General features: G+C 42.7%; 1 protein-coding gene across 1 annotated transcript in view; it reads right to left on the reverse strand.

Moving 5' to 3' along the window:
- Positions 1-10,538: 10,538 nt before the first annotated feature.
- Positions 10,539-13,581, reverse strand: part of LOC121556178 (interferon alpha/beta receptor 1a-like) — a 31,360-nt gene continuing 28,317 nt past the window's right edge. The window contains exons 5-7 of the mRNA XM_041870082.1: positions 13,218-13,371; positions 12,883-13,028; positions 10,539-11,931 (exon numbers count right to left, since the gene is read on the reverse strand). Of these exons, the coding sequence (XP_041726016.1) occupies positions 11,587-11,931; positions 12,883-13,028; positions 13,218-13,371 (645 nt within the window). The 3' untranslated portion in view covers positions 10,539-11,586. The remainder of the gene's footprint in view (positions 11,932-12,882; positions 13,029-13,217; positions 13,372-13,581) is intronic.

A 13,581-nucleotide genomic window follows, 5' to 3' on the forward strand; every position in this document is an offset into this window, starting at 1 on the left:
ATTCCTGAATGGGCTATTGTTCAGGCCACAGCCCACGCCGCTAAACCTCGAACATACACAAATATAACATGTCAAATCAAGGGTCCCGAACAGAAGAGAGAGAGATGAGACCGTAACCCCTATTTAAGCATTCCAAAACCCCGCGGGATTACCCATCATACCCCCCCAACCTTTCCATCTGTCCTGGCATATTTAACCCCTGCTAGCACCCATGAGGACGATAACACACCCATGAACACAGAACACAATACAGGGTCGTTACAATACTTCAAATGGTAGGCTAACCGCTGTCTGGGTCTCTCTTGCTCTCTTTCTCTCTCTGTGGTGACTTAAAGAAGAGTAAAGTTAAGGCCTCAACATCATCCTGAATTTATCTGAACTAATATCTATCTGAATTTCTGTCGCTGTCCATTTCGAAATTGCTGAAAAAAATAGGCCTACCTCATCGCAGCTCGTTTGCTTGCACTTGCATATTCTTAAGAGCTAAGTGTTAATTATATATGAACAAACATTGTGAATTTACTGAACATAAATGTAATAATGTATGGTTCAAAAGTCAAACTCATGTTATTGAAGGAGAATGAGGTTCTTATCCAGTTACACAAATCCACAAGGAGTAAGTAGAAAACATATTTATTTAAGCAAGTCAGCCATACGCTCCACTCTCGGGACAGCTTTATGTAGACCCTAACCGTTCGTGGGCACCGTTTGTCACCGTCAGTGGCGACCCCTCATTCAGGGCAGCTGTTTTGAGCCCCACATTTTTAGCTAAAATAAAATATTTTATAAAAAAAACATTTGGGGGGGGCTTGCCTGTTTTGCATGTTATTTTGGCATTAATACGTGTCACATATCAGTTTTCAAACAATGTAAACATTGTTTTGTATCAATGAGTTAATAAAGCGGCATTCAAACATGGTCTCCTTTTTGCTTCCTTGAGTAAGGCAGCTCCAAAATGCAGGTGTTTCAGCCTAGATCAGTGCTTCTGTGGTGGTAGTGGGGCAGCCAGCGGAAAATACAGAGCATAGGGGTTGGTAATGTTCTCTAGTTGCGCCGTGATTGGCTCAGTGTTCTGTCACTCATGGGGACACTAAATCACCGCCAAGTCTAAGGGTAGAACTCGAAAATTCAAGCCCCTTGGGTGTTGCCATAGAGTTACATTAGAAGTGCCCATCCAAGTCCCCTGTAGCTCAGTTGGTAGAGCATGGTGCTTGCAACGCCAGGGTTGTGGGTTCGTTTCCCACGGGGGGCCAGTATGAAAAATGTATGCACTCACTAACTGTAAGTCGCTCTGGATAAGAGCGTCTGCTAAATGACTAAAATGTAAATGTAAGAAGGCTCAAGGTCATTGGCCACAGATAAAATGACGTCAAATCACGTTATATCTACAGTAGCTTTGATTGGACTGATCATGTCAACATCATCCTTTCAAAATCTTAGCTAGCAGTCATCATCATGAATCAAGTCGACAATCTACTGGCAAATCCTTTTTAATCCTTGTCATATGAAGAGCAATAACGAAGAGAAATTATAGAGAAAACGTATCGGTGCTCATCAGCCATTGGACATAAACATTACACAACAAGTTGGAAATCGCAAATTCAATAATGAGTGGTTTGGAAGGAATCAGTGGCTAACTGCAAGCATTGCAAACCAATCACTAACCTGCTATTCAGTGAAGTGGCTGTGTGGTCCCGAGTCTGGGATTAAGGGACTCTTTTCCAAGCTTAAAATGATAAACATTCAACATTGGCCATGCTGCCAATGAAGCATGATTTGTTCCCATTTGTGAACTGGGAAATCTGACTTCAGTGAGTTTAAGACAACTTGGAACTTGGGGAAAAAACAAGCTCAGACTGGGAAAACACGTTTTGAACGGTCATCCAACTCTGAATTGTAAAATCGGGAACTCGGGCCTCTTTCTAGAACTCCGACCTGAAGATCACGGACTCATCATAATTTGACCTTGTTTTTTCAGAGTTCCCAGTAGTCTTGAAAGCACCATAAATCCAGAGAATGCCAGACTTTGATGACAAAGTTTGATGACAAAATTTGCCCATGAAGGACCGCCACACCACCTTCCTATTCAAGGTGAGTCCAAAAATGTATTGTATGCTGTTACATAAATTATGTAATATGCCAGGGAGATATGTATACTGTAGCTAAGAAAGTAATACACGTATGTTGTGTAGGAAGCTGTTAGTAGCCCATGTGCCTCACCCTAATAATTTGGTCTATTTTCCCCTCTTCATTTCGGCTTCTGTTCTGACTTGGTGGTACACATGTAGCCTATAACCTGTTTTAGAGAAATGTAATCATTGAATATTGTAAGAGCTTTCATTGTCTGCTTATATGCCCCCTTTATTTATGCTACGGTTCTGACTTGGTGTACAGGGAGAACACAGTAAGAACAGCCCATTTTCTGAATTCTGTCGCTGTACATTTCTAAAGTGTATATTGACTACGTCCGTCCTAGTGCGCTCATTAATGTCTTAATCGAAATTACAGATTGCCTCTTATCCGCTTGTCGTCCCCTTATGCCATAGTTTGTACATCTCAATTGTCAGTAGAAACCACATTTGTTTAAGCAAGTCAGTCATATCAGCTATGTTTTTTTAAAAGGCAGTAAATGAGGCTGAATGAACTGTTTCACTGCGAGACAAGGCTCCGCTGATAGCCAGGTGTAGCAGTGGTAAGGTGTTGAGACTGCTGTTGGGACAGCTTTATGTAGGCCCTAGCAGTTTGTGGGCACCGTTTGTCACCGTTATAGTGCAATTAATGTATTGTTTAGTGTTGTGTTGTGTAGTGGCTTTGCTGGCATGCATCCCACATCTATTATTATTTTTGCCCCACCAAGATTTACAGTGGGGAGAACAAGTATTTGATACACTGCCGATTTTGCAGGTTTTACTACTTACAAAGCATGTAGAGGTCTGTAATTTTTATCATATGTACACTTCAATTGTGAGAGACGGAATCTAAAACAAAAATCCAGAAAATCACATTGTATAATTTTTAAGTAATTAATTTGAATTTTATTGCATGACATAAGTATTTGATACATCAGAAAAGCAGAACTTAATATTTGGTACAGAAACCTTTGTTTGCAATTACAGAGATCATACGTTTCCTGTAGGTCTTGACCAGGTTTGCACACACTGCAGCAGGGATTTTGGCCCACTCCTCCATACAGACCTTCTCCAGATCCTTCAGGTTTCGGGGCTGTCGCTGGGCAATACGGACTTTCAGCTCCCTCCAAAGATTTTCTATTGGGTTCAGGTCTGGAGACTGGCTAGGCCACTCCAGGACCTTGAGATGCTTCTACGGAGCCACTCCTTAGTTGCCCTGACTGTGTGTTTCGGGTCGTTGTCATGCTGGAAGACCCAGCCACGACCCATCTTCAATGCTCTTACTGAGGGAAGGAGGTTGTTGGCCAAGATCTCGCGATACATGGCCCCATCCATCCTCCCCTCAATACAGTGCAGTCGTCCTGTCCCCTTTGCAGAAAAGCATCCCCAAAGAATGATGTTTCCACCTCCATGCTTCACGGTTGGGATGGTGTTCTTGGGGTTGTACTCATCCTTCTTCTTCCTCCAAACACGGCGAGTGGAGTTTAGACCAAAAAGCTCTATTTTTGTCTCATCAGACCACATGACCTTCTCCCATTCCTCCTCTGGATCATCCAGATGGTCATTGGCAAACTTCAGACGGGCCTGGACATGCGCTGGCTTGAGCAGGGGGACCTTGCGTGCGCTGCAGGATTTTAATCCATGACGGCGTAGTGTGTTACTAATGGTTTTCTTTGAGACTGTGGTCCCAGCTCTCTTCAGGTCATTCACCAGGTCCTGCCGTGTAGTTCTGGGCTGATCCCTCACCTTCCTCATGATCATTGATGCCCCACGAGGTGAGATCTTGCATGGAGCCCCAGACCGAGGGTGATTGACCGTCATCTTGAACTTCTTCCATTTTCTAATAATCGCACCAACAGTTGTTGCCTTCTCACCAAGCTGCTTGCCTATTGTCCTGTAGCCCATCCCAGCCTTGTGCAGGTCGACAATTGTGTCCCTGATGTCCTTACACAGCTCTCTGGTCTTGGCCATTGTGGAGAGGTTGGAGTCTGTTTGAGTGTGTGGACAGGTGTCTTTTATACAGGTAACGAGTTCAAACAGGTGCAGTTAATACAGGTAATGAGTGGAGAACAGGAGGGCTTCTTAAAGAAAAACTAACAGGTCTGTGAGAGCCGGAATTCTTACTGGTTGGTAGGTGATCAAATACTCATGTCATGCAATAAAATGCAAATTAATTACTTAAAAATCATACAATGTGATTTTCTGGATTTTTGTAAGTAGGAAAACCTGCAAAATCGGCAGTGTATCAAATACTTGTTCTCCCCACTGTACATGCTAAAATCGCCACTGTAGACAATATACAGACGCACTGACAGCATTGTGCAAACCAAACAACCCTCACAATATGAACTGGAATTACATGGGTCTATTAATGAACTTTTTGATGAACAAAAATATTTGAATTGGAAGAGACCGTCACTGGCAAACATGGTTAAGAGGAGGGGATACTATAATATAATGTTGTTGGGTCTGTAACTTACCACCCTCCTCATGGAGAAAAGCACCAGAGCTAATTATAACACACAAAGTAAGACAAATATTTAAATGCATAATTCTAACATTGCCTAAAATTATTAATAAGATACTAATGAGATATGCCTATATAAGCAATATAACAATGCAGATGTTCAAACTATGGCATATATGACAATAGGTGGTTAAGAAGCAAGCCATAATTCCGATTAAGACATGAGCGAGCTGAGACGGATGTAGCCTATATGCCGCCTATTTGTTCAGCACTTTTGAAATGGACAGCGACATAGTTCAGAACATGGGCCGTTCTTACAGTATTCTCCCGGTACACCAAGTCTGAACAGTAGGATAAATTAACAGGGGCACATAAGCAGACAATGAAAGCTCTTACAATGGGGCAGGTGAGCAGGCAATGAAAGCTGTTACAATATTCGATGATGACATTTCTCTAAAACTGGCTATAGGCTAGATGTGCACATCCAAGTTCGAACAGTATGCTACATTAACTGGGACACGTAAGCAGACAATGAAAGCTCTTACAATGGGGCAGGTAAGCAGGCAATGAAAGCTGTTACAATATTCGAAGATGAGATCTCTCTAAAACAGGCTATAGGCTACATGTGCACCACCAAGTCTGAAAAGTAGGCTAAGTTCTAAGGGGGGAAAGGGACCACATTCTTAGGGTGAGCCACATGGGCTACTAACTGCTTACTACGCAACATACACTTAGTATTACTTTCTTAGCTACAGTATACATCTCCCCGGCATATTACATCACTTAAGTAGCAGCATACTAGACATATTTATGGACTCACCATTGTTGTGCTGTGCTCACTTGAACAGGAAGTTGGCACAGCGGTCCTTCTTGTGGGCAAACTTCTCAATTACTTTGTCATCAAAGTCTGGCATTCTCTGGATGAAGTCATGCTGGATTGACAGCATGACCAATGTATTAAACCCTCTCTGGCCCATGGAGTTGCGTATGAAGGTATTTTATCCTTTTAAGGGCGGAAAAGTTTCTCTCTGACTCGGCAGTTGTCATCAGAGTGGTGATGATGATTTTGAGAAGATAGACCGTCTCAGACAAGGCCTCCTGCAGGTTGTTCTCGTAGAGTGATTTCAATAAAGAAAGTGCTGTCTTTCCAGTGTGCAGCTCAGGATGCCGGTAGGCAGTGAACAGCTTCCTTTTCAACTTCTCCTGGTTGCACACTTCAGTAGCATTTGGACACCACGTGCATTACCACCGCTGCCCTGTCGTAGGTTTGTGCAACCAGCTTCTCCTTTAGATTCAGTGGCACTAGGACTTTGATGGTGTTGGAGAGGTAAACACGTTTTGTCCTTCACCTCTACAAAAACCTCTCACACACACTGTTGTCTGGTAACATGTAGCGCAGCACTATTAACATCTGTGATTTACAGGAGACGTCAGTGGTCTCGTCTGCCTGTACAGACGGAAAAGGAGTCTCAGACACCACCTTAAGTTCGTTTTGGATCCTGCTTGATGTACCCTTAAAAATTGGTTGGTCGTCATAATGCCTTTGTAGCCTGTAATCTCCTTCACACATGGTCTCAAAAATACACCTGAAAACGCCTGGGTTCATGGAGTCGGCCGACTCGTCATGGCCCAGCAGTGCTGTCTCACAATTGCCACACAATTTAATGCATGATATAATTCTGGCAAGCAAGTACCTATTCTCCTCTGTTTGTTGGCTGTGAAGGTCGATGGCTCGTCTATATGCGGTGTCTAGCTGAGCCACAACGTTTGATTTCCCCAGTAATCCGAGTTTAACAGCGTTGTCTATATGTGATGCACAATTCTCATGTTTTGAGACACATTTTAAATCCTTAAACCCAGACATGGACCACACACCCTCTCCACTGAATAGCAGGCAGGGGAAGCAAAATAGTGATTGCTTTGAGATGCTTGCAGTTAGCCACTGCTTCCTTCCAAACCTCTCATTGTTGAATTTGCAATTTCCGAGTTGTTGTGTAATGTTTCTGTCCAATGGCCGATGAGAATCGAGACATTTAATCTCTAATTTCTCTTCATATGACAAGGATTTGCCAGTAGATTGTCGATTCATGATGATGACTGCTAGCTTGCTAGCTAAGATTATGAAAGTATGATGTTGACATGATCAGTCCAATCAAAGCTACTGTAGATATAACGTCATTTTATCTGTGGCCATTGACCTTGAGCCTTCTTGGATGGGCACTTCTATTTAACTCTATGGCAGCACCCAAGGGGCTTGAATTTTTGAGCGCTCCCCGTAGATTCTGCAGTGACGTAGTGTCCCCATGAGTGACAGAACACTGAGCCAATCACGGTGCAACTAGAGAACATTACCAACCCTTACGCTCTGTATTTCCACTGGCTGCCCCACCACCACAGAAAGCACTGATCTAGGCTGAAACACCTGCATTTTGGAACTGCCTTACTCAAGGAAGCAAAAAAGAGACCATATTTGTATGCGGCTTTATTAACTCAATATATATATTTTTTTACATTGTTTGCAAACTGATATGTGACACGTATTATTGCCAAATTAACATGCAAAACAGGCACAAAAAAAACAGGTAGTGCTCAGGTGGCCCTGAATGACGCGTTGCCACTGACTACTTTTCACTTACAGTAGGTAACTTAATTATAATGCTCCAGCAGACACCAGAGTAAAACATACAGGCATGTAATACAAAGAGCTGTATGTAGCTGGTTATAATAAAGCATAGGCAATTCTCATTTGTATTGCCTGTGGTTTTGAGGTTTGAGCTGTAGTTTTGAGGCTTGAGCAGATGCACGTTATGGCTATTTGTTGGATAGATTTATGTCACTTTTATCCATTTAAGTGACGATGCTGATCATTTCCGAGAACAAATGCATCAAAATAAACATAGACCTTCAAATAAATTGTACACAAGGAGATTCAGTTCTTCTTTAAGACTCAAGTCCAACCAGCAACAGTTGGACCAAAGCACCTTTTATGACAAAGAGGAAGTCAAATAATGAGAAGGTCTCAGAGAGAAAACACGATTCTTGATTTCAGATTCTATAAGAATCCTAAAAAGGACAAACTAATGCATTTAACATTTACATAAAAACCAACATGCACGACGGTATTCGTTTTGGAGATGTCTTGACTGGAAAATCTGGAGGTTGATTATCTGTACCATATTATTGTGATTGAAAATGTTCAAATTATAACCTGTTTAAACTGACTAGCTACCCTGTTCCCCCATGGATTCCTTAATTTATTTTTATTGGCGATTACTTCTTTAGTTACAGTATAGGGGAACACACACACTATCTTGCAACGGCAGCAGTCAGTCTTCATACATGCCAATGGACCAACTGTCACAGAATATGCTGGAAAAAGAAGGCATGCCATTGGCAGTGACCAGAACTGTCTGAGATGAGATGAGATGGGCGTGTTCCAAACTACACTACACCATGTCAGTCATTACACTTCCATCATGGCCATAGAAAAGAAAGGTGGGCTGGGGTCTTTTTGATATTCTTAAAGTCAAAATCTGATAGTTGCTCCCCCTTCCTCTCCCACCTTTAATATTGTTTCTACGCCCTTAAACACCCAGCAACATGGGATTCCCAGAACAACCCAGGCACAAATTCACATCCGTCTCTGTGACGGTGAACAGGTAGAATAAAGACAGATCAGAATCACATTAATAACATGCCATCCTGTCACAAGGTGACTGGTGGCAATGGATGGCACCTTGACTAGGGGTGTAACGGTTCACAAAACCCGGTTTTGGGGTCACGTTACGTACGGTTCAGTACAGAGGGAAAATGAAATGTCAACAGTTTACTGTAGTTTATTTTATTTAAGAAAATACAAAGTGTTCGTATTCCTGATTCCATATATGGTCATGAGTAATATAATGCCTGATGAGAGCACAATCAGGAATACCAACACCTTGTATTTTCTTAAAATGAAAACACATGATTACTCATCAACAACACTAAAATAAAGTGCAATATGCATGTGAAATCAATATGTAAACATGGCTCAGACATCGTATAAGCCTATGCTATAATGTTTTCTTACAAAGAGAAAAATATGAGTACTTGTGTGACTCTCATAAAGGGGGCGTGTCTGTAGCATGGTACTTTTCATTTCCCAGTTCAGGGTAATGTAATACATACATACATACATACATACAAGTTGTCAATAAACAGGGTGCAAGTTGTCAATAAATTGGCCAATAAACCCTGTGTTGTGCTTACTACAGATGGATGGACCTGCAGGGCTACAGAGAGCTACTTAACAGTGACAGGAGATTGGAAGTGATGCAGACAATTACATTGATGGAAGTTACAATCTATCTGCAATATTAAGCTGATCTAACCCCAAAAAAAATAAAAAAGGTATTGACAACTTTGGTTTTAGCTTGAGGGAAAAAAGTATTTGATCCCCTGCTGATTTTGTACGTTTGCCCACTGACAAAGACATGATCAGTCTATAATTTTAATGGTAGGTTTATTTGAACAGTGAGAGACAGAATAACAACAAAAAACTCCAGAAAAACGCTTGTCAAAAATGTTATAAATTGATTTGCATTTTAATAAGGGAAATAAGTATTTGACCCCTCTGCAAAACATGACTTAGTACTTGGTGGCAAAACCCTTGTTGGCAATCACAGAGGTCAGACGTTTCTTGTAGTTGGCCACCAGGTTTGCACACATCTCAGGAGGGATTTTGTCCCACTCCTCTTTGCATATCTTCTCCAAGTCATTAAGGTTTCGAGGCTGACGTTTGGCAACTCGAACTTCCAATTCTCTCCACAGATTTTCTATGGGATCAAGGTCTGGAGACTGGCTAGTTCACTCCAGGACCTTAATGTGCTTCTTCTTGAGCCACTCCTTTGTTGCCTTGGCCGTGTGTTTTGGGTCATTGTCATGCTGGAATACCCATCCACGACCCATTTTCAATGCCCTGGCTGAGGGAAGGTTCTCACCCAAGATTTGACGGTACATGGCCCTGTCCATCGTTCCTTTGATGCGGTGAAGTTGTCCTGTCCCCTTAGCAGAAAAACACCCCCAAAGCATAATGTTTCCACCTCCATGTTTGACGGTGGGGATGGTGTTCTTGGGGTCATAGACAGCATTCCTCCTCCTCCAAACACGGCGAGTTGAGTTGATGCCAAAGAGCTCAATTTTGGTCTCATCTGACCACAACACTTTCACCCAGTTCTCTTCTGAATCAATCAGATGTTCATTAGCAAACTTCATACGGGCCTGTATATGTGCTTTCTTGAGCAGGGGGACCTTGTGGGCGCTGCAGGATTTCAGTCCTTCACAGCGTAGTGTGTTACCAATTGTTTTCTTGGTGACTATGGTCCCAGCTGCCTTGAGATCATTGACAAGATCCTCCCGTGTAGTTCTGGGCTGATTCCTCACCGTTCTCATGATCATTGCAACTCCACGAGGTGAGATCTTGCATGGAGCCCCAGGCTGAGGAAGATTGACAGTCTTTTGTGTTTCTTTAATTTGCGAATAATCGCACCTTCTCACCAAGCTGCTTGGCGATGGTCCTGTAGCCCATTCCAGCCTTGTCTACAATCTTGTCCCTGACATCCTTGGAGAGCTCTTTGGTCTTGGTCATGGTGGAGAGTTTGGAATCTGATTGATTGATTGCTTCTGTGGACAGGTGTCTTTTATACAGGTAACAAACTGAGATTAGGAGCACTCCCTTTAAGAGTGTGCTCCTAATCTCAGCTCGTTACCTGTATAAAAGACACCTGGGAGCCAGAAATCTTTCTGATTGCGAGGGCGTCAAATACTTATTTCCCTCATTAAAATGCGAATCAATTTATAACATTTTTGACATGCGTTTTTCTGGATATTTTTTTGGTTATTCTGTCTCTCACTGTTCAAATAAACCTACCATTAAAATTATAGACTGATCATTTCTTTGTCAGTGGGTAAACGTACAAAATCAGCAGGGGATCAAATACTTTTTTCCCCTCACTGTAGAGTGGGTACTACCCATTTGCTGAAATGGCTGCGAGTGGGTGAAGTTCGTAATGTGGCTCGAGCACTTTCATGAAGTGCTGAAAACCCCTGATTCTTCTCAACCACCGAGAATGGGCGCATTTCCGTGGCTATAAACATACCTATCGCTCTTGTAATTGATTTTGGCCCGGTCAGAGTCCGCTGCGAAGTGCGGCTTGAATATAGAGGGGAGACGAAGTTGTGTTGTTTTTTTGCGTTGCCGTCTTGCTCTGGTGGTAGGAATATTGGGGTGATGTCGGCGTAACTGTGTCAACATTTTTGAGGTGTTGGCAGCTGCATAGGCGATTCTCTTTTAGCAGTGGCGACATACTCTCTCTATCCATCCCCGCTATAATCTTACTGGGAAGCCAAAATGTTCCCAAACTGGAGATTTAAACGATGATGGAGAATCCTCCTGGTTTATTGACCCCACCACTCGCCATCGTACTGAACTAGTTCCTGGCTGCGCCTCACAAAAGGACAGGCAATTAAGATTCACATTTTAATTACAACGTGAACATACTGTAGGCTATAGTTGTTTTAACAGAATAGCCTAAAATTATTTTTTTAGTTGTTGCTCAGATTTACCCAAGAGGCATACAATGCAGCGTATGCATAGCCTATAGGCCTAGTGAGATATATATATATCCATTTGTTTTGTTTTTGTATTCATTCGGCTTCACAGTGCGGACAGAAGAGGTCCCCATACCGAACGAGTCGGTATGAATATGTTTACCATTACACCCTTACTTTTGAGATGTGTCCTTTAATCTGCGAGATGTCATCAACTTCAAAGTGTCTTTTGAGGAGGGGCAGAAAGACTCAGAGACTTTGGAGAACATTCTATGCGAACCTTCTCCTTTCCCCTACTACAATTCTCCAACCATCACCTACGGTATTTCCACCCAGCTCTCTTCTCGCTCTCTCCATCTCTCCTCAGACGCACACGTCCAAAACCCCCTCGTCCAGAACTCCTTAGTCTCCGGGCTCTCCCCCCATCTCCAGCTTGTCCTGCTCCAGCGTCTGCCAGGAGTCCACTTCCTTGTCTCTCCTGATTGGCACACCCCGACCACTACGACCCTGCTGGGCGGAGCCTCCCTCTGTGGAGTAGACCCCAGAGTCCCCACTACCTTCACTGCCCTGGCGGCTATGCCTGCTGCTGTCCTGCTCCAGCCCTGAGGGGGGAGCTGTGAAGGGAGGAGGGATGTGGATCTCCAGCAGCACCACCTCAGGGCACACGCTCAGATTATTATAGCACAGCTCCGACTCAGGAGTGAGTAGGATGGGCATTTCAGAGCTGGTTGAGGAGTCACAGAGAAACTGGGGGGAAGAGGGCGCAGCATACGATTACTCAATTTATTCAAACACCCCCTGAGACACACACCCACCCACAGATAGGGTGATGTTACACCACCTAGATATTACTGTTGTGTACATGCTAGCCACTGTGAGGCCTGCTGCTACTCGCTGTTTATTATCTATGCATAGTCACTTTACCCCTACCACCAGTGCCTTGTAAAAGTATTCAACCCCCTTGACGTTTTTCCAATTTTGTTGCATTACAACCTGTCATTTAAATGGATTTTTATTTGGATTTCATGTAATGGACATACACAAAGTAGTCCAAATTGGTGAAGTGAAAAAAAATTATATAAAAAAAATAACAGAAAAGATGTGCGTGCATATGTATTCACCCCCTTTGCTATGAAACTCCTAAATAAGATCTGGTGCAACCAATTACCTTCAGAAGTCACATAATTAGTTAAATAAAGTAGTTATGCACGCTCAAGTTCTCTTTTTTTGTCTTATTTCTTGTTTGTTTCACAATAAAAAGTATTTTTCATCTTCAAAGTGGTAGGCGTGTTGTGTAAATCAAATGATACAAACCCCCAAATAATCAATTTTAATTTCAGGTTGTAAGGCAACAAAACAGGAAAAATGCCAAGGGGGGTGAATACTTTCGCAAGCCACTGTACATGTACAAATTACCTAAATTACCTTGACTAACCTGTACCCCCACACATTGACTTGGTACCGGTACCCCCTGCATATAGCCTCGTTATTGTTATTTTATTGTGTTACTTTTTTTATTTTATTTTATTTAGTAAATATTTTTTAAACTATTTTCTTAAAACTGCATTGTTGGTTAAGGGCTTGTAAATAAGAATTTCACGGTAAGGTCTACACCTGTTGTATTCGGCGTATGTGACAAGTAACATTTGATTTGATTTGAAATGGTTGTGTGTGTGCGCTAGCCCATGTATAGCCTACCTCCTGGATGTGTGCAGGCAGCTGGATGGAGGGGTACAAGGTGTTTTTGAGGACTCTGTAGAACCTAAAGAAGGCGTAGGGCAGCAGCACCAGCAGGATACACGCTACCAGGGAGACCAGGAAAATCTGCCAGCACAGGGTGTCACCTGTGGATGAAGACACAATCACACTTAACAGTGTCCTTCACACTACATTACAGTGCCTATATTAATGTGTAAATACTCCTTTAAAGCAAAAACACACACACTCATACAGTATACTTACTCACACTGATACAGGTAGGTTACACACACACTCACGTCATGCTATTTCAAAACCGTTCTCAAAGTCTTTACCTTCTGTCTGCATGCACTGGGGTGCTGTGTAGCTGCTGGTCTTGTTGTAGTAGTCGTAGCGAGACTGAACCATGACACAGTACCACGTCCAGGCCTCCAGCTCAGGCAGCGTCACCAGGTTGTTGCTCGAGTCCACCACTTTTGGCTTCAGACCCTGGTCATACAAAAAAAACATGTTAAGAGGTTTTTGCATAGTGAAATAAGATAGGGCTGTGTTTCCCAAACCTCTCCTGGAGTACCTCCAGCCATTCCACTTACTTGATGTAATGCAGTACTAGCACAGTTGATTCCACTGGTGAACTAATCACCAAGCCCTTCCTTACTTGAATCAGCTGTGCTAGTCCTGGAATACATCAAGTAAGTG

This window comes from Coregonus clupeaformis, chromosome 4, assembly GCF_020615455.1.
Source record: "Coregonus clupeaformis isolate EN_2021a chromosome 4, ASM2061545v1, whole genome shotgun sequence".
NCBI classification, from domain to species: domain Eukaryota; kingdom Metazoa; phylum Chordata; class Actinopteri; order Salmoniformes; family Salmonidae; genus Coregonus; species Coregonus clupeaformis.